Source organism: Mirounga leonina, unplaced genomic scaffold, assembly GCF_011800145.1.
Source record: "Mirounga leonina isolate KUSES-001 unplaced genomic scaffold, KU_Mleo_1.0 Mir_95, whole genome shotgun sequence".
NCBI lineage: Eukaryota > Metazoa > Chordata > Mammalia > Carnivora > Phocidae > Mirounga > Mirounga leonina.
The window spans coordinates 24,964,181-24,991,721 of record NW_023270865.1 but is presented as its reverse complement, the minus strand read 5'-3'; the positions used below and the strand labels follow the sequence as shown (position 1 = coordinate 24,991,721).

At 35.6% G+C, this 27,541-nt stretch overlaps 1 protein-coding gene and 1 pseudogene across 3 annotated transcripts in view; one reads left to right on the top strand and one right to left on the bottom strand.

The window, feature by feature from the left end:
- The window catches only part of ZFR (zinc finger RNA binding protein), an 81,444-nt gene that overhangs the window by 47,659 nt on the left and 6,244 nt on the right, over positions 1-27,541 (top strand). For 2 of the 3 annotated variants that reach the window (XM_034998851.1, XM_034998850.1), the window contains 6 exons: positions 15-177; positions 1,215-1,420; positions 2,387-2,537; positions 5,080-5,221; positions 10,070-10,167; positions 11,038-11,133. In XM_034998851.1, the coding sequence (XP_034854742.1) occupies positions 15-177; positions 1,215-1,420; positions 2,387-2,537; positions 5,080-5,221; positions 10,070-10,167; positions 11,038-11,133 (856 nt within the window). The remainder of the gene's footprint in view (positions 1-14; positions 178-1,214; positions 1,421-2,386; positions 2,538-5,079; positions 5,222-10,069; positions 10,168-11,037; positions 11,134-27,541) is intronic. The other variant, XR_004678031.1, reaches the window with a different exon arrangement.
- On the bottom strand, positions 24,203-26,775 carry LOC118006285 (annotated as a pseudogene).

The following is a 27,541-nucleotide window of genomic DNA, read 5'->3' as shown; positions in this document are numbered from 1 at the left end:
TTCTCTATTTTCAGACGTTATGAAGAGGACATGTACTGGAGAAGAATGGAGGAAGAACAACATCATTGGGATGATCGCCGCCGAATGCCTGATGGAGGCTATCCTCATGGTCCCCCAGGCCCATTAGGCCTTCTGGGAGTCCGACCAGGCATGCCTCCTCAGCCACAGGGGCCTGCAGTGAGTGTCCACTTAATTTACATAGGGGGGTGAAAGTGTAAGATTGGTTCAGCATTAGAAGATAACAGTTTGGGGGGGCTAATTCTTAGATTTAATAGTCTCATAATCTCAATGTAAGTTTTTCATCTGATTTAGAATTTTCCCTCCTTTTATAGCTTCCCAACTAATGTCTTTATAAGGACTTCGTAGAGTTTCCATGAATTTTTCTTACTTTCAGTAAAAGCTAAACAGGAGCAGAGCTTTTGTTCTGTCAAGTGTTCTTTAACATTAGAGATTTTCTTTCTTTGTTCTTCTTGACATTTGCAAGAACAACCAATTTTGAAGGCAGCTGCTTTGCCTTCAAAATTATTATGTTCCCATTACCTGTTGTTGAGAATCTTTTTTCCTTCTTCAAATCCCAACTATCTAAAACCTGGTACTGCTTCTGAATTGAGTGCAGGATAAAGGCATATGTAATGGTTCAACCTGAGCATCAAAACTATAGGAAAGATACGCATCTTAAGAGTTTGTGTTTCACAGAAGCTATGTAGAAGAAGAGACGCCAACTTATGAGGAACATTTCATAGTTCAGACTACAAAACTAGAGGATTTTTGTTTGTTCTGTTTTCCAGAGAACATTTAGGAGAAAATAGCAAATTCCTCCTCTTTAACTTATTCTCTTTCTCATTTGTCTTTACACAGAACAAGCATTTGTAAAACCTATTTTATCAAAGCCAAAAAAAGTTTCACAATCACTGGTCTTCAAAGTTGAGTAAAAAGTATTTTCATAACTTTATTAGATACGGTGTTCAGGCAAAGCATGTATACATACAGAGATACGCATACATACACAAGCTTCCGACTCTTGACAGTATAACTTTCCAAAGTTTGCAGTTTTGTTTTTACTGAAGTAGAAAAAGGGAAGATAATTTTAAATGGACATTTTGCATAGTTGACTTTCTTACTAAAAAGGCATGAGAAACATATGTATAGTTGAAAAACAAGTTTACTTTTGTCCAGGAACCATTGCTTTTAAATGAAGTAACTTTCTTCTCTAGCCCTTACGTCGTCCTGACTCATCTGATGATCGTTACGTAATGACAAAACATGCAACCATTTATCCAACTGAAGAGGAATTACAGGCAGTTCAGAAAATTGTTTCTATCACTGAACGTGCTTTAAAACTTGTTTCGGACAGTTTGTCTGAACATGAGAAGAGCAAGAGCAAAGAGGGAGATGATAAGAAGGAGGGAGGTAAAGACAGGTGTGTTTTCAGAGTTACTTACTTTGCTTATTTTTGTTTTTCCTTCCATGGACTTCTTATACTTGAAATAAAAAGTTATAAAGACGAAAAACTCTGGTGTGAGTGTGCATGTCTTACCTTATTTGAGTAGATATTTAATGTATTTAGCTGCTGTTTGCTAAAATGAGAAATAGTTCCTTATAATCTCCAACCTTGTGATTTTACTAATTTTATTTTAATTTATATAAAACTACTTTGAGTCCTTTTTCAAAGCAGCCTTCATATTTGCATTCAGCTGTTCTTCAGTTTTTATTTGTTGTATCTGTCCCTGTTCAGTCCTTGTTTTAGCAACTTGTTTCCTTAATTTATTGACCATAAAGAATGAAGAAGCTTAAGCTTTGGTAACTTTTTTTTTTTTTTAACGTAGGCTCCAGGCCCAGTGTGGAGCCCAACACAGGGCTTGAGCTCATGACCCTGAGATCAAGAGTTGGACACTTAACCAGCTGAGCCATTCAGGCACCCCTAGAAACATCTTTCATATCAAGTTTTGCATTGTAATCTATAACTTCTCATTTTCCTTTTACCATTTGGAAATATTTTTATATTAAACATGACTCTTGGGGGGCCTGGGTGGCTCAGTCAGTTAAGTATCCAACTCTTGATCTTAGCTCAGGTCTCAGTCTCAGGGTCATGAGATTTAAAAAAAAAAAAAAAGAAGAACTATGACTCTTACTCTGATTTATAAAATGAGACACAGAAATGTTAATATTCTTTGAAATTGTCCCTGTGAGAACTTAGTTCTTGATTTATTTATCCATATTTCTTATCTAAATGAAGGATACTTCTAAAAAATACTAAATATTTTTTAACTAGTTGATGAAACTTTTAATAGTATAAAAGTTATTTAATTTACTATTATATATTTAGAGATTATCATGGGTCTGGTTGAGAAGAGAAATGTCATAATATAATTTGATTTCACTGCAGAGCTTTAAAAGGAGTTTTGCGAGTGGGAGTATTGGCAAAAGGATTACTTCTCCGAGGAGATAGAAATGTCAGCCTTGTTTTGCTGTGCTCTGAGAAACCTTCAAAGACATTATTAAGCCGTATTGCAGAAAATCTACCCAAACAGCTTGCTGTAAGTATTATGGAAATGTTCATTTTTACCCCTTGTCTGGTTCAGAAGTTTTTGGCAGGACTAACTGTGCTTTCAGCCTAAACCTAAGCCAGCCTTTAAATTTTTGGCTTGACTTCCCATGTTGAGTTTTTTTTTGCCTCGTTGTGCAAATCGGTAGGACTATTTTCTACTTTGTCTTTTTAGGTTTTATAGTGCTTGTATTTGACATGAAGCCATCTTGCTAATTTATTTAAAAATGTAAAATTGTAGCACATGTCCTCATCCTGTTTTTTTCCCCAAGATTTGAAGCATAAGAGAGAAGGCAGTTGACCGAATATGGTTTTTCTTTCTTTTTTTTTTTTTTTGTTAAAGCCCCTGTGTAGCAAGCTTAAATTTTTAAAATCTGTGAACCTCTTGCCTATTTAGTTGAATACATGTTTTTAATAAAATACAGTAAGAAATAGTCTTTCCAATTTGAATTTCCCTGGTTTTGTTGTGATTTTTGTTTTGTTTTGTTTTTCTTTGTTTATAATGATAGGAATTCTCTGTCCAGCAAATCATGGCAATGCACAATTAGTAGAATATCCCCTTTTGGTCTTACAAAAGCAAACTTTTTGTTTTAAGTTTGAATTCTAAAAAATTTTATACATTAATTTGTCAGAATCTCAGATTGAGGTTTAAATATTCCTTGGGATGCCTGGGTGGTGCAGTCAGTTAAACGTCCAGCGCTTGGTTTCGGTTCTGGTCATGAGATCGAGCCCCACGTTGGGCTTGGCTCTCAGCACAGAGTCTGTTTAAGACTCTCTCCCTCTCCTTCTGCCTTACCCGCCCCCCCACACACACACACTTGCCCATTCATGCTCCCTCCCTCTCTCTCTAAATAAAATCTTAAAAAAAAAAAAAAAATACTCCTTGAATAATTTAATGTATATAATTTATTTTAAAACCTTGCAGTTTAATTAGATATTCTAAATCCAAGGATTGACATTTCATTAGTAATGTGTATTCTACAGCAGTGAGTCAGAATAAATAGTACCTGACCACAGCAGAGCAACTGGTAACAAAAGGGATAGTGAAGCACAATGTTGAACTTAAGCTCTGACAACTCTGACACTTAATGTTGTTTGCTTTATGTTACCATTGTTGCAGAAATGAAGTTTCTTATTGTGGATGAGTCTTTTAAGTACTAGGAGCCAGCAGAATCGGCATTGTGTGTCTGCTTCTTATTCCTCTGTTGAGGCTGCTAGGGCAGTGGGGTGTGGTGGGGGAGAGAGGAAAGGTTTGAGGACCTTGAGAGAATTATGTAATTTGCTAGAAATATCTTGATCTTAATTGTGATACTTAGTAAAACTACAAAGCGGGAAATATATCCTAAAGAAATAATCAAGGAGTTAGACTAAAAACAAAATACCGTTTCCAAATCAGACTGTACTTACTATACAAGGGAATAAAAAAAAGTAGAATTAATTCTTCATCATTGTCATAGTTGACATTTATATAGTACTTAGTATGTATCAGGCACTGTTTTTTGTTTTTTGTTTTGTTTTTTTTTCTTTTCTAAGATTTTATTTGAGAGAGAGCACACGAGCTGGGGGAGGGGCAGAGGGTTGGGAGAGAGAGAATCTCAAGCAGACTCCCCACTGAGCACAAGCCCCCAGTGTGGGGCTCAATCCCAGGACCCCTAGATCATGACCTGAGCCAAAGTCAGACACTTAACTGACTGAGCCAACCAGGCACTGTTTTAAGGGCCTTATATAGTTAATTCACTTAGTTCTATAGGTTAGGTAAAGATTTCTGTCCCCATTTTACAGAAACAGGATAGGAGAGTTAAATAATTTGCCCGTCTTCACAGCACTAGTAAAGTAACAGCTGGAATCTGAACTTACATACTGTACTATAAACACTCAATGTAATTTCTGTGTAACGTCTTCATTCATAGGAATTGGGGCTTATGATCTTTATCAAATTGTAGTGAATCCTGGTTTTTCTGGCTGTTAAGACTTTTTGCTCTCTGATTATGAAATATAGATGTTGATTTCACAGTGTACAGTGGGAATGGTTGAATTCAAGAATCTATTTAGTTTCATTCAAATTCTGCAAATGTATGAGAATTTAACTACCCAGATGCTATTTGGAAGGTACAGTAGTAAATACAGCAGTGTTTCTTTTATCCAAGAATTTATAATCTAATAGGGACATATACAAATAATCCCTCTGATACAAATAATGATAAATATTAGCTCAACAAAGAATTCTAAAAGGAAAGTATAGTAAGAGATTAATGATATTTGCATTATTGTAAGACTTGGAGAGTAGTATATTATCTACTGCTTATAAAATGATTGAAGTAGAGGCGCCTGGCTGGTTTCATCAATAGAGCACATGACTCTTGATCTTCGGGTTGTAAGTTTGAGCCCCATGTTGGGTGTAAAGATTACTTAAAAATAAATAAATTAATTAAATGTTTGAGGTAGTGAGAAAATGAAAGAGCCATCCATAATGAATCTGCTTTGTCTGATAATGTAAAAGTCCAACTAATTTTTTTGTACTCTTCATTACATAGGTTATAAGTCCTGAGAAGTATGATATAAAATGTGCTATGTCTGAAGCGGCAATAATTTTGAATTCATGTGTGGAACCCAAAATGCAAGTCACTATCACCCTGACATCTCCAATTATTAGAGAAGAGAACATGAGGGAAGGAGGTTGGAAAGCCATTAAACATTCTACTTTTCTATTAACTTTTTTTTTTTCATTTACCTACTCTTTAAGATGGCATTAAGCCCTAGAAGGCAACATGCTGGCATTACATAAGAATTGGATAGATTTGACTTAATGTAGCAACCAGTTTTGCTTAAGATCATTTCCCAGAAAGTAAATGCTCTTTTTAGTAATGTACTTTTATATAAAACACTCATGGTATTATTGACTTTCTTGATTTTTTTCTTTTCTTGCTAACCTCAGATTTCTGGAAAAAAAAAGTTCAAAATTATTCTTGCTGACGTAGTGGACACATGAAAAAATTAAATGTTGGTAGTAAGGGGCCACAAATTTAACTTCTATTAAGAAGTTTTTGTTCTTGTCTTTAAAAAAAGACGAGAGTTTCAAATAAAATTGGTTATATACTTGTAATACTTCCATTTTAAGAGGCATTGTTATATGTGTAATCATGGATTTGGCTTGTCCTGAGGTAAATATTTCTAGTTCTCTGAGGTTGCTCTTTTGTTTGGAGAGTTTTCGTGAATGCAGAGCATCCTAATGCACGTAGATTTGGGCATTTGAACCCAATATAATTATACTAGAGATATTGAAAAATAAATGGTGTAGGTGTAGTTAGTAAGTTATAGTACAGTACAGGGTTTTTAAACTTACTTTACAATTGTAGAAGGTGAAATCCTGCTGGTGCCAGCAATGTTGCTTTAGGGACTGTTCTGTAACATTTTCAAAGCTTCAAAAGCTTTTAAGCCAAAAAGCATGGTCAGTGTCTGCCTTATGTTGGTTCCGTTGTTTTATGGGTCAGATAAAATTTACTTTGTTTCCTTTCATGTTGTTTTTGTACATCTTAACTTGTTGAGTATGGAGTTATATAGTCTACACTAATATTTCTTTGTGATACAGATAGAGGAGAAAAGAATACTGTATTGAATATTAAAATTGTCTAAAATAGCATCAGTAGGCTCTTAGTTACTGTCCCTTTAAATTTGTTTTCTTACAGCAAAGCAATTTTTTTTTAAGGCACTGGGCTTTCCACGACCCAGGAAGACAACACTTTATTTAAAATGTGGTCATTGGGAGACATGTCTAATCTTGCATACTTCACGTATACACCATATCAGGACTTGTATGTTGTATAAGCTTTGCATCTTAAAAATGAAAGGGTTTTGTGTAAAGGATCTTTTATATGAACATGATTTTCCACTCAAAGTCTGACTGTGAATATTGCTGGAAAAACAATTCCTGAGTCAATCTGGTCAATTCATATGCAACATATGACCCTTAGGATTTGAAAAAGAAATCTTCTAATATGATATAAATAAAAGTTGTTATACTTGGGATGAAATTATACTCATAACCATTTAATTTAACTATTTCAGAGCACATTTTATCCAATTCTATTTAGCCTTAGTTAAATTTGTACATTATCGAGTTATTTTGTTACATTGCAAAAGTCTAAAGTTCATATCGCATCTGTAGTAGTCTTTGATAACCTATCCCTTCTAAAGGAAACAAAATTATATTTTTGTCTGACCCAGACTTGAGTTAGAATTACTGTTCTGGATTTCATAAATACTCTGGTGAGAGAAGTGATCAGTCCAAAATTGGAAGATTTTACTTCAAGACACTGAGCTGAAAAGTTGGGTGTGCAAAAAGTGTAGAAACATTGATAGAGTGTTCCTTGCTGCAGATAACTGCAGTAAACTATGTCTTTAGCTTCATTATGAAGATTGCTTCTTTCTTGCTGCAGAATAACGGTATGTATTCTCTCTCACTGCAGCTCCCAATGCTCTGTGTCTTAAAATGACTTAAAGCCTATAGCTTGCTTTGGGGAGTTAGTACAGGGGGTAAGGAAGGCTTTGCCGGAAGAGCAATTACAAATCTTGAGACTTGCGACTTGCGCAGTGTGGTAGCTCTTTAATAAAGATGGTCCTGTTCAATACCAAAAATTATTTTTCAGTTATTTAAAAGAAATTATTAAATTGCCCAAATAACTGTTAAACGCATGACAGATTTTATAGTACTGTGTTTGACAGTTAAACACTTAAGTTAACAGTTAATTGACTTGAAGCTTGAAATGTTGGTAATGCTCTAACCCTTGCTACAGAGTCTTTTCTGCAGCAAGTCAAGTATGTGTGTGTTTTTTTCCACCTGTAGCTTATCAGGCCCGGTCCAAAGCCTTCTAGCAGAGGGGATTGATTCCTGTCAGGGGTTGCTGCCAAGACATCGGAAGGATTTTTGACCAAGGTTTTCAAAAGCTCAGTGTCACACCTGCCATTTGATTAAGGAGGGATTTTGGATGCAGAGTCTGGCATTTATTGTCCTTTGTGTGGCTGTTTTGTTTGTTTTGTCTTTGTCTATTCTAGAATTGAGCAGTGTTCACACTAGTTTTTAAATGGTTGTGGGTGGATTATATATTTTACATAACCATGTTAATTTAAATTAATATATTCCCATTAACTTTTAATCATAAAATAGTGTGGACACAGCATGTCTTCTAACTGGTGATTAACCCCTTAAAATTGATGAAATTACATTTTTGTAGGGTAAGAATTTGCTTTTTTTTTTTAATAAATTAAATGATTTTTGTTTTGTTAACTGGGTATTAGGCAACAAGTATGATTTTTTTGTTTTTAGCACAATATACCTAAGGGGTTAATCCACTTGAAATATAAAATGGGTGCAAAAATCCACACTCTAAATTTAATAGAAATTTTCTACTTACAGCTCTTAATTTGTTTTTAAATTGCAGTAGGTGTCTTACATCTTTGAAATTGTATCATTAATTAAAATTTTCAAAGTTATAAATGCTTGTGTGCAAAAAGAAAAATTTTCTTACATATTGAAGGAAATTATAACATCGTGAAAATAACATTAGAAATTCAGAAACTTTTTTAGAAAGAGATTGCACATTGTCACCTATTTGCATTCTAGCTTTAGCAGGTAATGTAAATAAGGGACATAGAAAGAGGGTCCTTCAGCAGTTCTGTAATCCTGCTTTGAAGAATGGTTTTTTATTTCATTTTTTTCTTTCTTTTTTTTATTTCTTTAGTTAGCTGTGCTTTCCTGTTTCCTTTTCCTTATCTCAAAAGAGCCCCATCTCTTATGGTCTGTATTCTTCTGATTTTAGTAGTAGGTCTTGCAGGTTTTGAGATTGTCCACTATTTTTTAAAAATCACCTAATATTTTGTCTTGATAGTTTCTTTTTAGTACCCACATTCTTCTTTCAGTCTTAATCTCAGAATGCTGCACAGTGTTCTTTGATTATCTGTAAATCGCCCTTCTAACATGTCTTCTTGAAAAATCTGGATCATCTGATTATTTGAAGAGCAAGAACTAAGAATAGAAAGCCCAGTGGATAGATTTCTTTATCATTTTTAGAATATGTTTCTTTATGTGTTACCTACTCAAAATAAGGACAATTGTCTTTTAAGACAACTGAATGCCCATACAAAATATATATAATTAAATAACTTGCCTAAAGTGGCAATAATACTCTTAAAATCATCTTTAACTTCTTTTATCATATATTTCTTTTGTCCCTCATATTCATTTGGTACCCTCAATGATTTATTAAATTATATCTTAAATACCCCATAATTTTGGTACACTTTTGCCAGAAGACTTAAATTCAATAGATTACTCACCTAGTGTGTAATTATGCTGTATTTAGAAAATATTTCTACTATTAAAATCATTAAGAGCTATAAATTAGATTTATTTAGTTGCTATTTTGAATAGTTTGATTAGTAAATATGCTGTTATTTTATACACACTTTACAGATATGTTCAGATGAACATATAGCTGGCCGTCTATCATGAATGTAAAATTAACTTCTTGTCCTAGTTTAGGTTCAGACTTTCTCAAGTTTTTTAGATAGCTCCTTTATGTTTTAATACAATAGTCTGATTTAAAATCCATTGTTACAATTTTAGACCATACATACTCTTTATCATCAAAGAGTTCTTACTGCATCTCTTCTTTTTCTATACTTATCCTATTTAACCATGCTAGTTCCTATTGCCCTTTTCCACTATACCCATTATTTCTCTCCAATTATCCTTTGGAATATTTTTTTTTTTAAGATTTTATTTATTTGACAGACACGCAGCGAAAGAGGGGACACACAGCGAGAGAGGGAACACAAGCAGGGGGAGTGGGAGAGGGAGAAGCAGGCTTCCCGCGGAGCAGGGAGCCCGATGTAGGGCTCTATCCAGGACCCTGGGATCATGACCTGAGCCGAAGGCAGACGCTTAATGACTGAACCACCCAGCGCCCCATGGGAACTTTTTAAAAGAGCATTTCATATTCCCTTAAAGCTAAAATTTCCTGGTAGAAGAGAAAAACATTGACCTCTTAGAAATGCCTCTTTTAGGCTCTTTGTTTTTTTCCATGATTATTACTATATTGATCATTCCATATTTATTACTAGTTCTTTGCTATATGAGCCCCAGAATAACCTCTGACCATTTAGAATACTGAACAAACTTAATAGTTTATCATGAACTCTCATTTATTAAGGTGGATTTTTGTGTTCCCTCTTGTCTTGTCTTTGTGCTGGTGCGCTGTGTCCAGTAATCCTTCCTTTGGATTTTATTTTGGTGGGTAGGGCTGATTATTTGCAGAAATCACTTACTATATTTCTTAAGAGTTTAAATTCTCCTTTTGATTTTTACATTGGATTATATAAATTTGCTGAAAATAACTCTGGGTACGTTAAAGTGCTGGTAAACTCTCAAATGGCTCATGTGACACTGATGCTACTTTAAGGAAGTGTCTTGCTCACCTGGTCAAACACCCATTCCTCACTGCATTTTGCCAATTCAATCCATTTTAGATGTAACCTCGGGTATGGTGAAAGACCCACCGGACGTCTTGGACAGGCAAAAATGCCTTGACGCTCTGGCTGCTCTACGCCACGCTAAGTGGTTCCAGGTTCGGAACATCATTTTACTTTTTTCTTGTAGCCTTATGAGAGAGTAGTTCAGTACAACATGTTTAACTGTGTTTAAACATTTCAAAAGATTGCCCAAGCAATATTACTTTAAATTAAATCTCAGAAAATATGTTAACATAGAAAGCTGGGTATGAAGATCTGCATATTGCAGTTACTATTAATTTGACAATAACCCTAGGTTTGGGGGTGTTTTGTAGTTTGGGGTTTTTTATTTTTATTTTTAGTGGCTATATTTAAAGTTTACTTGTTTAGGAACATCACATGTTTGTGTATATATATTATATTCCATAAGGCTGCAGATTAACTTTTGCTTTAAATAATGGAATATGTGTTTAAAGCTTTGTGTATAGTTTTAAGATTTTTTCCCCCTCTTTCTCTAAGTTAATAAGTGTAGGGAGTGAAAGGTGAGGAAGCAGCTGTTTGGTTTAGTGACTTTGCAGTCATGCAAAGACACAGAAGGGAAACCAAACAGATTTCCTTAACCTTTCAGTCCCTAGACAAACTTTTTAGCTCTTTACTTTTTCTTTTGTTTCTAATGTAGGCAGATTTTTTTTTTTTTTAAGTTTACTGTTTTAAATGAACACAGGTCAAGGTTCACAGGGGATCAAGAAATATTATTCTTGTATAATCTGTTTACTTTGACCTAAAATACCAGCTTTTAAATACTAACCCTGGCATAAAATACTGCTGTAAATGGCAGCTCATTGAATCCAATTTTAAGTGTGGTTATTTTTGTTTTATTTTTATCTGAGCTTCCATTGAACAGTGGTATTTTAACTTTTTTTCATCAAGGGATATTTTCAATATTTCTAAGATTAATTCACCTGGGTTTTTGTGTTGCTCTCAAGGCTAGAGCTAATGGTCTGCAGTCCTGTGTGATTATCATACGTATTCTCCGGGACCTCTGTCAACGAGTTCCAACGTGGTCTGATTTTCCGAGCTGGGTGAGTAGTATGTAACTTTATGGTGTGAAAAATAAATATTGAGGAAATACTTCTGCAGTTTTTTATAATCTCCTCTTACATTTAATTGTCAGCTTTTTTTCATTTCCTAAATGTAGTTTCTTTTCTCTTCTAGTGAGAAATCCCGGGGGTCATAGAGTGAAAATTTTTCTATGATACTACTATTTAAAGAATTGCACTTGATGTTTCTTTTTGTGTTGTCCTTTTTTTTTTTTTTTTTGCTCTTCTCATGTTTATTTTTTAAGATAACAACAATTGTTAGTTGGCTTTTACTTGCATCAAGGTACAAATTCTAAAAATAAGCTATTAATCTCCTTATGCAGAGTTCTCTTGACAGGTTTTTTTTTTTTTTTTTAATAATATGTAGGGGCACCTGGGTGGCTCAGTCAGTTAAACGTCTGATTTGGGCTCATGTTGTGATCTCAGGATCCTGGGAAGGAGTCCTGCATTGAGCTCCCAGCTAAGCAAGGAGTGTGCTTGTCCCTCTGCCCCTCCCCCAGCTTGTGCATGTGCACGTGCATGCTCTCTCTCAAATAAAATCTTTTTTTAAAAAATGTGTAAAAGTTTAAAAATTTAAGAATTCAGAAATAGAGGGGCACCTGGGTGGCTCATTTGGTTAAGTGACTGCTTTCGGCTCAGGTCATAACCCTGGAGTCCCAGGATTGAGTCCCGCATCAGGCTCCCTGCTCAGCAGGGAGTCTACTTCTCCCTCTGACCCTCCCCCCTCTCATGTGCTCTCTCTCTCATATAAATAATAAAATCTTTAAAAAAAAAAAAAATTCAGAAATAGAGATTGTGAAATAAAATGTGAAGAAGAAAAAGAAATGTGTGAAGTTAGGAAATTCAGATAATGCAGAAAGGCACCAAAAAGTGAAAGTCTTCTCATTATTTAATGGCAAATTATCTTTAACAGTTTGTTGTGATTACTTCCAGGAAAAAAGCTCATGTATAAACATCATATATATTCTTATTTTTATATATGTACTCGTATCCCCTTGATGTTTGAGCCCTTTTGGTTCCTGAATAGCAAGAATTCAGATAGAGGAGGGGTTTATTCAAAAATATAATTGAACCTATTGATTTCAGACTTGGGTTAGTGAGAAATGAATAGCCAGGTTACTTTAGTTCTTTAATTTTTTCTAAACACAGGGGTGTTCGTGCTATTTACATTATTTGCATTTTCTTAACAAAATACATCTTGGGGGCGCCTGGGTGGCTCAGATGATTGGGCGTCTGCCTTAGGCTCAGGTCATGATCCCAGAGTCCTGGGATCAAGCCCTGCATCGGGCTTCCTGCTCGGCAGGAGGCCTGCTTCTCCCTCTCCCACTCCCCCTGCTTATGTTCCTGCTCTCGCTCTCTCTCTCTTTTGAATAAATAAATAAAACCTTTAAAAATATATATATATATATATCTTAGAGCTCTTTGAGAAGGGCATAGTCAAATCCACCTTATTCTTTGCATTAACTACATGGTATGCCCTTTGTGTGGACATGCCATACTTTATTTAACTAGTATCCATTTGATGGACATTTTGGTTTTTTGCAGTGTTTTGCCATTAAGTCTTCATTATACTATTGTCAAGCTTTTGTATTATAATTCATGTAATAAATTGCTAGAGCCAGAATTCCAAGATCAAAGAACATGTGCCAAGTCTTTATCAGAAAGTTGAATCTTTGAAAACATCCAAAAACTGTTGGATTGATCAGTTCTTTTTTTTTTAAGATTTTATTTATTTGACAGCAACAGCAAGAGAGGGAACACAAGCAGGGGGAGTGGGAGAGGGAGAAGCAGGCTTCCCGCTGAACAGGGAGCCCGACACGGGGCTCAATCCCAGGACCCTGGGACCATGACCTGAGCCGAAGGCAGATGCTTAACAACTGAGCCACCCAGGCGCCACAGATTGATCATTTCTTTCACACCCTCACTAACTCTGGGATATCATCACATATATAATAAATATAAAATGGTGTCCCGTTTCTTACTTAAATATCTTTATTTGAGTGATTGCTGGCATTTAGAATTATTTTTCTCTTACCCAGCAGTTCCTTTGTTACTCAACATTTTCTTAATTATATTAAATCTTTTTATTATAAGAAATTAGTCCTTATCTGTAACAAAAATGATGTTTTCCAGATTTTATCTGCTTTTTTTTTTTAAGATTTTATTTATTTATTTAACTGACAGAGAGGGTACACAAGCAGGGGGTTTGGAGAGGGAGAAGCAGGCTTCCCGCCGAGCAGGGAGCCCGATATTGGGCTCGATCCCAGACCCTGGGATCATGACCTGAGCCAAAGGCAGTCGCTTAACCACCTGAGCCACCCAGGCGCCCCTCCAGCTTTTCATCTGCTTTTTAGCTATATTATCATTTTTACTATATCAGATTTTTTAAATTTTTGTAAATTTTAATCCATTAATCTTTGATGACTTCTGTGTTTTGTATTCTACTCATAAAAATTCTCTTGTATTTTAGATTATAAATTAGTTCACACATGCTTTCTTCTAAAGGTTTTTTTCCCCATCAAATTTCTTTTTCTACAAGTGCATATATATCTATATTTAATACATAACAAAAGCTTTGAGAAGAATGTATTCCAACTTATAATGGGGATTGTCAAAAAAAATATATATATAATAGGTTGTCTCTGAGGAGTAGGAGAAAGGGATGATTATGATAGAGATCTGTAATGTTTAGTTTTTACCAGGACAAAATATATATACATTATTTGTATAATTAAAAATAATTTTAAATTTAAAAAAAATTTTTAAATCATAAATGGATTTACCTAAATGTTTTTTCAGACCAATTGCCAATTATTCTAGTACCATTGAATAATTTATTTAACAATGATATCTGTTCTCCCAACCTCCAGTTTGAAATACCACCATTATCATAAACCTGTGGTTCTCAAACAGGGGCAGTTTTGTCCCTCAGGAGACATTTGGCAATGTCTGGAGACATTTTTGGTTATCAAAACTGGTTATCAATAGCACTGAGGGGGCACCTGGGTGGCTCAGTCGTTAAGCATCTGCCTTCGGCTCAGGTCATGATCCCAGGGTCCTGGGATCGAGCCCCACATCGGGCTCCCTGCTCAGCGGGAAGCCTGCTTCTCCCTCTCCCACTCCCCCTGCTTGTGTTCCCTCTCTTGCTGTGTCTCTTTCTGTCAAATAAATAAATAAAATCTTTAAAGAAAAAAAAATAGCACTGAGGTCGAAAAACCCTGTCCTAGACCAAAGTTCCTTTTTTGTGGGTCCATCTCGGCAGTTGTCTGTGATTGCTCAGTCTGTTTTCTTCTGTAGTACTAAACTCTTTATGACTGAAGCTTCAGAATTTTAAAATTCTGATTGTCCTCATCATCACATTCTTGCCTCCTTGTTCTTTGCCCCTTTTAAACACCATCTTACACAGAAGAATTTTTTTGGCTTTTCTTTTTTTTCTTTTTTTTTTTTTTTTTAAGATTTTATTTATCTATTTGACAAAGAGAGACACAGCGAGAGAGGGAACACAAGCAGGGGGAGTGGGAGAGGGAGAAGCAGGCTTCCTGCTTAGCTGGGAGCCCCATGCGGGGCCCGATCCCAGGAGATGTTTAATGACTGAGCCACCCAGGCGCCCCTTTTTTGGCTTTTCTTATGTTTGTTTTTCCAAATGAACTTGACTACAACTTTGTTCAGTTTCTCCAAAGTTCTTATGATGTTTTTTTAGGTAGTACTGCATTGAATTAATAGATTCATTTGGAAAATTATCATCACTTTTATACTGACTCTTCTTAGCCGAGAGTATGTGACATCCTGTTTACTGAAGTTAATTTTATGTACCTGCTTAGATTTGAGTATGTTCTGTGCATGTTAAGTTTTGGTTTTGGTTGTTTGTACCTAGGTATTTTATCTTTTAGAGGTTTTTCCCCCCTCCTTCACATCTATTTTCTGGTTCTTGTTTGTGTATATAGAAGCTGTTAACTTTGGATATTAATTTTGCAACCCCTACCACCTGACTGCATTCCTTTATTTGTAATAATTTTTTTCATATGATTCTCTTGGGTTTTCTAATCTTAGAATCATACCTATAAATGATATTTTGCCTTCTTTTTTCTAATTTAACTGATACTTCTAGAATAAATAGGAAATAAAAAATAATATACTTTACATGCATTCTATGTTCCTAATTGTATTGGAAATACTTCTAGGCAAAAAAAAAAAAAGCTTCTAGGGTGTACAGTGTACTAAGCATGATGGTTAGCCTTTTATTTGAGATACTTCTTTGTCAGGTTAGAATTACCATTCTTTTCCTAGTTTGCTAAGTAATTTTGAATCAGGAATAGAGGGGCACCTGGCTGGCTCAGTAGGTAGAGCATATGACTCTTGATCTCAGGGTTGTGAGTTCAAGCCTTAAATTGGGTGTGGAGCTTACATTTTAAAAAAATTTTTTAAGGTTAAAAAAAATGAATCAGGAATAGAAATTGAACTTTATCAGATAATCTTTCAAGGTTTATTGTCCTGAATGTATAGTTTTTTCCTTTCAACCTGTTCAATATTGTTCATTATACAAATAGATTTCCTCATACTGAGCTATCTTTGCATTCCAGGAGTGATTCTCATATATGAGAATAATACTAATGAACTATAGTCTGTTTGCTGATAGTCTATTTAGGAATTTTCTTGGTGACATAAAAGAAAGTTTTATAGTTTTATTTTTGTCCTCTTTCAGATTCAGAATCAATAATGCGCTAGCTCTCTAAAAACAGTTTGAAGGCTTTTGTTCTTTAAATTCTGAAACGCTTTTGGTAGGATCAAACTACTACTGTCATTTGATGACATTATTTCCCAATCTCTCTTAATAAAGGGGGTAGCATTTTCTCAGTTTTTTCTGTTGTGATTAGTCTAATTTTTCTCTCTCCTGCTTAAGTTTGGCAACTTCTATTATCCTAGAAAAATTGACCAATTCAGCTAGATACTCACATTTTTATAGGATAGAATTTTGCTCTTGGGGTCTTGGGAGGTTTTTGTTTTTTTGTTTGGGGTTCTTTGTTGTTTTTCTTTTTAGGTTTTTGGGCGGGGGGGGGGTGTTAAGATTTATTTATTTATTTTAGAAAGTGCGTGCACATGAGCCGGGGGAGGGGCAGAGAGAGGGAGAATCTGAATCTGAAGCAAACTCCTCCTGCCACCCCACCCCAATGCGGGGCTTGATCCCACGATCCTGAGATGACCTGAGCCGAAACCAAGAGCCAGCGGCTTAACCAACTGAGCGGCCCAGGTTGCCCCCTCAGGGTTTTTTAAGTACTTGCAGAATCTTTATTATTACTTTGTTTGTTTTTAATTTTTAGTTTGATTGATTAGACTAGCCAGCAGTAGTAGTTGCTGTATAGGAGCAAAATGACAAATGGGTGTTTCATTATTTTTATGTGGTCAGAATACACTAAATTCTTAATATATTTTAATATAAAAATGTGTTAAGCATTATCTAACTTCAAATTTTTTAATGTATAAAAATATAGGCACTATTTATCATTTCTACTTTCTGCTTCCTTCAGCTTCAAAAAACAATCAAAACACACCAGAATGTCAGTATTTTGACATTTAAAAATGCTCCTAGTATTAGTCTTCTTTAGGCAGTGACTTACTTTTTCATATTATTTTTTCCTTTCCCCAAAAAATCAGCTCCTTGGATTTATCTGCCAGATCTACCATTTTCCTATTTAATCCTAATTTCATCTCTAATTTTCTGTTTTCCTTGAGTTTATTTTATTGTTCTCTAACAAACTTCTTGAGTTGGATACTTGTTTCATTCACTCTTTATTTCCAGTATAGTTATTAACATGCAGTATAATATTAGTTTCAGGTGTATAGTATAGTGATTTAACACTTCCGTACATCCCCCAGTGCCCATCAAGACAAGTACACTCTTGGTTTGTTTTTTGTTTTTTGTAGGATTGATTTATTTATTTTGGAGCGAGAGTGCACGTGCACGGGGGGAGGGATGGTGGGAGAGAGAGAATCAGAAGCAGACTCCTTGATGAGCACAGAGCTCAGTGCAGGGTTCTATCCCATGAGGCTGACATCATGACCTGAGCTAAAATCCTGAATCAGACGCTTAACTGACTGAGCCACCCAGGTGCCCCCTTGAGGGAATTTTTAGATTCTGTGTGATTGAAAACGGGTTGCATTTGTTTCTGTAAATAATTTCTAGTTTTTATAGCATTATAATCTGATAAATGTATTCTATTTACAATTTTTGGAATTTAAAGTTTCTCTTTGTAGTTTAATATGTACAGTTTCTATGATCTATGGGCACTTTGTTTTTTTCCTATGGTCACCTTTAAAGAGGTGTTCTCACATACACCTCTTAGTTCAGCTTTATCATTTTGTTCATATCTTCTGTATTTTTTCCTTACATATTTTTTGTCTACTTCATCCATCCATGGATTGATTAAAGTAAATTAAAATCTGCTATTTCTATTATGTTTCTTCCATTTCTGTTCTGTTTCCTATAGTTTGTGCTTTATTGTTTCGTTGCAGTGGTAATTTTGGATGTAAGCACTTAATACAGTTACGTCATCATTGTGAATTTGGACCTTTGCCATTATAAAGGGTCCCTTGTTTAACACTTTCTGTCATGAGTTAATAAGCCTTGTCCATTGATTAATATTGAAACTCTAGCTTTCTTGTCATGAGCATTTGCCTGGTATGAGTGTATTTATGTTTCCTTTGTTTTCTTCTGTGCTTTATCATAATTCTTATTCTTTCCTTGTTCTTTTTGTGTATGAATGTTTTTTCCTTGTGACAATTAGTTGTTGCCCTTCTAGTTTTATATGATGTTCTCATTCATCTATTAACAGTTTTATATAGTATCTGTCAACTCTCACCCATAAAAGCTGAGAAAATTTTCACTTATATTTCCTCCCCTTCCCCAATCCTTCTTTGGGTTTCTTGTTATGTAATTCTTTCATTTGTTCCTTTTTTTTTTTTTTTTAATATATTTAAACCTGTTTCTTATCTTAATATTTGCTGATTCCACTTAGAAAACAGCCATTTGCACACTTAATGCTTTTTAAACCTTAAAAGTGTTAAAAATAACTATTTACCTTCTTTCTGTATTCATATTCTCTGTTTAATGTTCTGTATTTAAATGGTTCAGTGCAAACCACTAGGTCTTGTACTGGGGCTTTTCCTTTTCATTTCCTTTGTATTTTATCATCAGATAATTTTTATCAAAAGGTGTTTTGAAATTGTCATGTTTGAGAAGCTCTGCCAATTGCCATTACTTTAATGAGAAGTACATTGTTAGGTCACAGTTTTTCCCCCTGTCCATTTTTAGTTTCACTTCACTATCTTCCAGCATTGTGTATTGGTAAGTCTAAGTTCCGCCTAGTTTTTTGGCCCTGACTTTTTTTTTATAGGCCGTTGAAAGAATTCTTTATCTTTGTGTATCATTAACTTTAACCAAATATGTCTTGGAATCTGTTGTTTAATATCAGCATTTTATTCAAATCATTTTCCTTTTGTCCTGCAGATTTGATTTTTCTTTCAGTTAGGGGAGAAAACAATCTTCCATTATGTCTGATTAATAGGATTCTGTATTTTAGGGACACCATTATCCTTATGTTGGATTGCTTTTGTCCTGCATATCTTCTATCTTTGTAACTGTTTTTTTTTTTTTAAGATTTATTTGAGAGAGAGAGCGTGCGCATGGGGAGGGGGGAGAGGGAAAGAGTTTTAAGCAGTCTCCCCCCTGAGTTTGGAGCCCAACATGGGGCTTTATCTCACAACTCTGATATCACGACCTAAGCAAAAACCAAGAGTTGGCCGCTTAACGGATTGTGCCACCATGGCGCCCCTGTAATTGTTTTAAATCTTGTCTCCTTTCCTCTTGTATCTCCTGTGATTATCTCTTTGGTAGTAACTTCGTTTTCAGCTATGTCCTAGTCTTCTTTGCTATTTATAATTTATTTATTCTCTAATAATGTTTTTATATTTCAATGTGCTTTGTTAGCTCTGTAATCTTCCTTTTCATCTCAACTTTGAGTTTTTAATTTATTGGTTTTTTGCTCATCAAGTTCTCTTATAACTCAGAATATTAGCAGATTGATTATATCTTTATTAGCTTAAACTAAGATCCTTCCAGAACATGTTTTTTAATTTATTTTTTAAATAGACATTATTTTTTTTAGAGCAGTTTTTGGATCTCGGACTCTCACACATGCACACCCTCTCCATCAGCATTCCTCCCTAGAAAGGTACATTTGTTACAAGCAGTGAACATAGATCAAACATCATTATCACTCAAAGTCCGTAGAGAATTGATTTTTCATCTCTATTTTTCATGGTGTGTTCCACCCAAATAGATATCATGCCTGGTTTCTTTTTGTTTTTTCATCTCATTAGTTGTCAGTTCCATTACAAAATCATCTTTTTGTGCTCTGACATTCAAACAAGAATTGTCTTTGAACCTATCCATGCTTTTTTATTTTTTTATTTTTTACTTTTTTTTTTTTTTTAAGATTTTATTTGTTTATTTGACAGAGAGAGACACAGCAAGAGAGGGAACACAAACAGGGGGAGTGGGAGAGGGAGAAGCAGGCTTCCCGCTGAGCAGAGAGCCTGATGAAGGGCTCAGTCCCAGGACCCCAGGGATCATGACCTGAGCCGAAGGCAGATGCTTAACGACTGAGCCACCCAGGTGCCCCATCCATGCTTTTTTGAAATAGCTCTCCTTTTTCTTCCCCTGTGAGCTCTGCATTGAGGATTAAACAAAAGATGTATGGATTTGCTGCATCCAGCCTTGTTGCAGACATAAGCAGTGCTCTGTATTATGTATTGATTGAATGTGCTGTGCTACTCTGTGAGGTAGATCCCATTGGCACACCTTCACGCTTTGGTTTTCAAACCCAGGGTGGGCACCTAGAGCCTTTGCCTATGCAGAATCTGCTCTCTCTCTCTCTCTTTTTTTTTCCCCCTATTCACCATCCCCTTTTAGGAACAACTTCCATTTCCCTGAGCCAACAGTGTTTTGAATATGGGAAGCCACTTTGGGACACTTCTGTTGAGAATGCACAGTCATCCTTGGTAATACATTTTCCCTACCACTTCCTTCTTTGGCAGATCTTATCTTTTTTTACTTTTCTTTTACCTACATATTAGCCAAATGCCTGTTTAGACATAATTAGATGTGGATAATTAGGATTCTTTTGTTCTTCTCTTCTTCCCTTCTGCAAGAGTCTTCAGGATAGTGAATTCTATTCTTTTCCTTTCTCTGGAGGGGGATGGTAGAAGGGGTATTTCCATTTAGGAAAATTTCTTTTTCTGCTGCTGCCTTCAGTATGACTTGTTCTATCTACCTCTCTTAGTTGGGAAGTAATTGATGAAATTTTTTGGATTTTTTTCACTCAACTGCCAGCCCTACCCCCATCTTCCCTCTAGAGAACCCAAGTTAGGAGCTCCATGGAGAAAGTTGCCTAAGGCACTCAGTTCCTTGGAAAAATTCTTTCACTGACCTTTTCCTCTGTTTTTGGTTGAAACTGTTAAATTTTTGCTTGGTTGTGTTGTAACTATTTATTAATTATGTGTTGGGGCAAGAAATTGTGAAATTAAGCTTTATACTATCACCTTTCGCAGAGATAACATTTGTGTTTTAAAGATTTTATTTACTTATTTATTTATTCATTTATTTATTTGTGTGAGAGAGAGAATGAGCGGGGGGGGCGGGGGGGCAGAGAGGGAGAAGCAGACTCCCCACTGAGCAGGAAGCCTGATGCAGGGCACGATCCTGGGACTCCAGGATCATGACCTGAGCCAAAGGCAGATGCATAACCAACTGAGCCACCCAGCCGCCCCAAGAGTAAAGTTTCTTGATTTTCATAAAAGAAATGTGAAATTCTTATGAACTTCATTATTTTCAGGTTTATTTAGCATTCAGATTATTTACTTTGAGTAAATAAGTAATGGTGCCTACTCTTAGGCTTTCCTTCACCACTGCAGTGAGTACTGAAAATGGTACCCTGCCCTCAAATTAGTTCTTTTGTCTTGAACCCATGGTAATGAAGTAAAGAAAATACAGGTAGAGTTCTTGTCAAATTGGTGTAACATCAGAATTGCTACATAGTATCTAAACCTCCTTTGGGGGCGCCTGGGTGGCTCAGTTGGTTAAGCGACTGCCTTCGGCTCAGGTCATGATCCTGGAGTCCCTGGATCGAGTCCCGCATCGGGCTCCCTGCTCGGCAGGGAGCCTGCTTCTCCCTCTGACCCTCCCCCCTCTCATGTGCTCTCTGTCTCTCTCATTCTCTCTGTCTCAGATAAATGAATAAAATCTTTAAAAATAAATATAAATAAATAAATAAATAAACCTCCTTTGGAATGGTATACCTGCTATAATATACAAAGGGTATATACTTAATTTTTTGATGTTTATTATGTTTTATTTCTGAACAGTATAGAGTAAGGAATATTTTACAAAAAAGAATGATCTGTAACAACATAGACGAACCTCCAAAACATTACATTAAGAAAGCCAAACACAAAGGTCACATTATATAATTGCATTTGTGTGAAATATCCATAATAAATTCATACAGACAGAATGCAAATTGGTGGGTTGCCAGAGACTTGAGGAAAAGAGGGAATGGAAGAAACTTCTTAATGGGTTAAGGGGTTTTATTCTGGAATTATGGCAGTGTTTTGAATTAGAGAAGAGGTGGTCGTTGTACAACATAGTGAATGTACTAAATGCCACTGAATTATTCACTTTAAAGTACTTAATTTTATATTACATGAATTTTACCTTGCTTTTTAAAAAAAGAATGATCTGTCAAATGTAAACGGACAGTTCTCAAAGAGGCTGAGAGAACTACCATAATTCTACTTTGTGCACAAATAGCTGTTGAAATATGTGATTCAGTATTTCTTCCTACATATTTCTTTTTTTTGTTTTTGTTTTTAAGAATATAAGTAATTTATATTTTAATGATGGTAGCTTGTAGTAACAGAGTTCCTGTCACTTTTTTGGGGGGGGTAGTAATCTCTTTACCCAACATGGGGCTTGAACTCAAGATTCTGAGATCAAGAGTCTCATGCTCTACTGACTGAGCCCAGCCAGGTGCCCCCTGTCCGTCACTTTCAGAACCAGTGAAGTTTTTAAATGATAGGACACTGACGTTCAGGGCAAAGAACTAACCATTGTCTTAGCTTGCAAAAGAATCCACAAATTATACTTGAAGTGTATCCTTTCATTCACTTTAGCTTAAAAATAACATATGTGCAACACTTAGTTACCCCCAACAAAAAACATCTACTTAAAAGTTCATGCACTGGGGTGCCTGGGTGGCTCAGTCGTTAAGCATCTGCCTTCGGCTCGGGTCATGGTCCCAGGGTCCTGGGATCGAGCCCCGCATCGGGCTCCCTGCTCCATGGGAAGCCTGCTTCTCCCTCTCTCACTCTGCCTGCTTGTGTTCCCTCTCTCGCTGTCTCTCTCTGTCAAATAAATAAAAATCTTTAAAAAAAAAGTTCATGCACTTCTGAATCACCAAAAACTGTAAAAATCTTTTTCCCACAAGATGTGACAGTTTTTACCAAGAATTTTTGAGTATGAAATAAGGTGCTATGCATAAATATAAAAATAGAACATCCTACACATGGACTTAGGAATGGAAGTCTGTCATACATGCATCAATATTAACCTATATCAGCTGGAATGTAGAAATGGTTTTTGTGTGTACAGTTGCTTATTGTAATGGTATTCATAAAACCCTATTTTATTAATATAAACATCTTCATCTGTAAAATAGGAATAATAGTCATATCTATCCTCAAAAGGTGATTGTGATGATTTAAATTGGTTAATGCTTAGTATATAATAAGCGCTCAGTATTAGCTATAATGAAGGGGATAATTACTATTATTTTTTATTATTTAACCAAACTTTCTAGTGCTAGATATCTTTTGTGCTTTAATTTTTTAAAGATTTTATTTATTTGTTTATTCATTTGTTTATTTATTTATTCTTTGGAGAGAGAGGGCGTGCGAGTTAGCCAGGAGTGGGGGGAGGGGCAGAGGGAGAAGGAGAAGCAGACTCCCTGTTGAGCCGGGAGCCTGATGCAGGGCTCAGTCGCAGGACCCTGGGATCATGACCCTAGCCAAAGGCAGATGCTTAACTGACTGAGCCACCCAGGTGCCTCTTTTTGTGCTTTCATTAAGTATAATAACCCTATTGTAAATGTTTGAATTTGTCGGTTGTATGATAAAAAAGGTTTTTACCTGTTTATACTGCCACTAAATGAAAGTATTTGTGTTACCACAGTCTCTTAAGGTGTATTTTTAGTCAGTGGGGCGCCTGGCTGGCTCAGTCAGTGGAGCACGCGACTCTTGATCTCACATAGTGAGTTTGAGCCCCACGTTGGGTATAGAGATTACTTAAAAATAAAATCTTTTTTTTTTTTTAAGATTTTATTTATTTATTTATTTATTTATTTATTTGACAGAGAGAGAGAGAGAGACCGTGAGAGCAGAACACAAGCAGGGGGAGTGGGTGAGGGAGAAGCAGGCTTCCTGCTGAGCAGGGAGCCTGGTGCGGGGCTCGATTCCATCATGACCCGAGCCGAAGGCAGACACCTAACTGAGCCACCCAGGTGTCCCTAAAAATAAAATCTTAAAAAAAAAAAAAAGAACTAATATGCAAGTCAATTAGTTATCAGTCTGGATCACCCATTGATAAGGGATATTTCTTGAAATACAGTTGTGGTTTTTTAAAAAATAAAAATAGATTTTAAATCAGACCTGGGTTCAAATCCCAGCCTAATTTTTACGTTTTAGCTGTATAATCTTGGACAACCTGTTTAAGTTGTTGCCCCCACCCCCCATCCTTTAAAATTAGGGTATAATAGCATCCAGTTATGAGAATTAAATGAAATCATGCATTTAAAGTGCTTAGCATGTTGCTTGCCACATAGTAAGCATTTTTACTACTACTAGAGGTGAGAAGGAAAAACAGGCTTCATGAATGGTGGGGTGGTAGGGAGGACACAAATAATTTTTTTTTATTTATTTTTTTAACAAATACACCAAAGAATCATGCAATCCTGCCAGCACTGAATGAAATCCTGGGCCACAAGCCTGCACACCCTTTTGCAGCTGGTCCTGTGATAGCAGAACCTTTCATTTTGCCTTTATTGTTTATTATGACCCCTGCATAATCTTCAAAATAGAGATACACACCTTCTTTTCTCCTGTGTGACGTACATTAATGAATTACCACTGCCCCATGTACCTTCTTTCTGAGCTCTGGTTTGTCTTTCTTCACTGTAGCCATCACCATTTCACCTACAGCAGCGGCAGGAAGTCTGTTCAGTCATCCCTTGGTCCCCTTCATAGGGGATACACAGATTTTTGGTTCCCATGTTACCAGCACAGTTGATCGTGGCTCCTACCAGAAGACCCAGGGAAATCTGGAATTTCACACCAGGGGACCCATGAGTGGTTTTTAAGCAAATACTACAATCCTAGATTTCAAATAATATGGAGAGCTTTTCTCTAAATAACTTAAGCTACCAAGATCCTTTATAACAGTCTAAATATTGTTTGTCTGATTCGATTGTGTTCATCTTTGATGTTGTTCTTTTACTTTCATACATTTCAGAGCTTATAAACCACGTGCATTCTACTTTTGTTGCTATCCTAACTTACAGACATCTGCTTGGCAAACAACTATGTTCTGTAGAAAATCAGTATTTTTAAATTGCTCACTTCATAGCAAATGATCTCAGAAGGCAGATAGTGGACTTAGTTTTATTGTGGGTGTTGATACACTGACTTATGGTTTTCCATAAATAGTTTATTTCCTTCTTGGTTTTTAGTTTCTACCTTTATATGCAAGTATAAATCATAAATTCTCATTTTTTAGAGCACTTGGGTGGCTCAGGACGGAGCCTGCTTCTCCCTCTCCTGCTGCTGCTCCCCCTGCTTGTACTCTCTTGCTCTGTCAAATAAAATCTTTTTAAAAATAAATAAATAAGTAAGTTCTCATTTCTTAAGATCAATTAGTAAGCAGATTTTGTTAAAGCTTTGAATTACTTGGAACACATCCTATATCTTGACATATCAAGATTATAGCTGATTATTTAATACTTTATTTTCTCTTAGCATTCTTTAAAAGTACTTAGTAAAAGTTTGAGTTACAATTGACCCTTGAACAATGGAGGGGTTAGAGACACCAATCCCCACACAGTTCAGAATTCGTGTATAACTTTTGACCCCCCAAAATTTTAACTACTAATAGCCTGCTCTTTACTGGAAGCCTTACCAATAACACAGTCAGTTAATACACTTTGTATATTATATGTATTAAATCCTGTATTCATTTTTTTTTTCCCCTAAGAGTGGGGAGGGTCGGGCAGAGGGAGAGAGAATCTTAAGCAGGCTCCACACCTAGTGCAGAGCCCAACATGGGGCTCGATTTCACAACCCTGAGATCATGACCTGAACCGAAATCAAGTTGGATGCTTAACTAACTTAGCCACCCAGGCACCACCCCTATATCCTGTATTCCTATAGTTTTATCTTTTTCTTAAATTCTTTTGACATTTCAAGGCTATGTGGTTCATCTGTCTTTTCAAATTGTCACAGATGTCCAAAAACTTTTCTGATATATTTATTGAAAAAAATCCACATGTAAGTAGACCCATACAATACAGATCAAACCCATGTTATTCAAGGGTCAACTATATTTATGAAAGTTGCATATTTTAGGACTCAGCTTTGTATTTTAAGCATAGCATCAATAATTTTGATAAATATTACCCTTAATTTCTCTTATGAGCAGTATTATTTTCAAAAGTATTTTGTTTCCTAAGTATATTAAGTGTTTTCTAATATGTTGGCTATTACACTAGGCACAGGAGCTCAAAATAAATGACATTGATCTTATCCGTAAGGATTTCACAGTCTATTAGACATCTTAAAATAATACTTTGTCTAAAAAGAGAGATATTCATTATACATTCATTGAATTATTTGAGTAACTGAAGCTGATTCCTTAAAATACTAAAAATTTTTAAATGAAAATCCTTCTTTAAATAAATAAAAGTCTTGGGCGCCTGGGTGGCTCAGTTGGTTAAGCGACTGCCTTCGGCTCAGGTCATGATCCTGGAGTCCCGGGATCGAGTCCCACATCGGGCTCCCTGCTCAGCAGGGAGTCTGCTTCTCCCTCTGACCCTCCTCCCTCTCGTGCTCTCTCTCATTCTCTCTCTCGCAAAAAAAGAAAAAGAAAAAAATTTTAAAAATAAATAAAAGTCTTGAACCTCTCCCTGCATTCTTCTACTGAATAAACTGAATTATCTTAATTTTTTTCATTGTGATTTACATTTTTTTCATTTTTGTTTTCAATCTCATGCTGCTCAGCTATCATTTTTGTAGCTGTTAATATATACTGTCTTTTAAATTTCCATCTCTATTATAATTTATTCCTAATTTGTTTGGAAATGCAATCTCCACATGTCCAAACTTTTCAGAGTTATTCCTATTTAAAAGATCTGTGAGATGACCTTGGGGTGAGTAGGTGGATATGGTTTTTACCTCAGATTGCATCCATAAGCTTCTTAGGCACACAACTAAAAGTGGGTTCTCACTAAGGATTTTCAGCTTCATTATCTTTTAAGGACTTTATTGTAGTTCCAATCTATTCAGTTTCTTTGAATGTTATATTTAAAATGTCAGTAAAGGCTATGACTTGGGTGAACCTTAAACATTATGCTGAGTGAAGGAAGCCAAATGCAAAAAGTCACGTTTTATATAGTTCCATTTGTAAGAAATGTCCAGAATAGGCAAATCTGTAGAGATAGACGGTGGTTTAGTAGTTGCCAGGGGTTGGAGGAAAGGGAGGATGGGGAATGATTGCTAGGGGTGTGGAGTTTTCTTTGGGGGTGGTGAAAATACTCTGGAATTAGATAGTGATTATGGTTGAACAACTTTGTAAGTATACTAAAAACCACTGAATTGTACACTTTAAAAGAATGGTTCTTATGTGAATTATATCTCAAGTTTTAAAGTCTAAATGAAAGCAAATTTTTCTAATAAGAGACTGTTCAGAACACTTCTGTATGTCTGCTTTCTAAGTGTATACTTTTACTTTTGTCTTTTATTGATTGGTTTAGATTTTGAGTCTCTCAAATGTACTTTGCAGTGAAAGCATAATTTATATTTTCCTTAGGGGTAATAGAAGTTCATTTGTGCATTAAGTGGAAAATCTAGATATAATATACGTTGTTTGTAAAGAAAGAACAAGTCTTCTTTACTTGGGATATTGACCTGCTCTAACTGTAGGGAGGTTTTTTTTGTTGTTGTTTTGTTTTGTTTTGTTTTGTTACAGATTTTATCTATTCACTTGAGAGAGAGAGAGAGAACACAGAAGGAG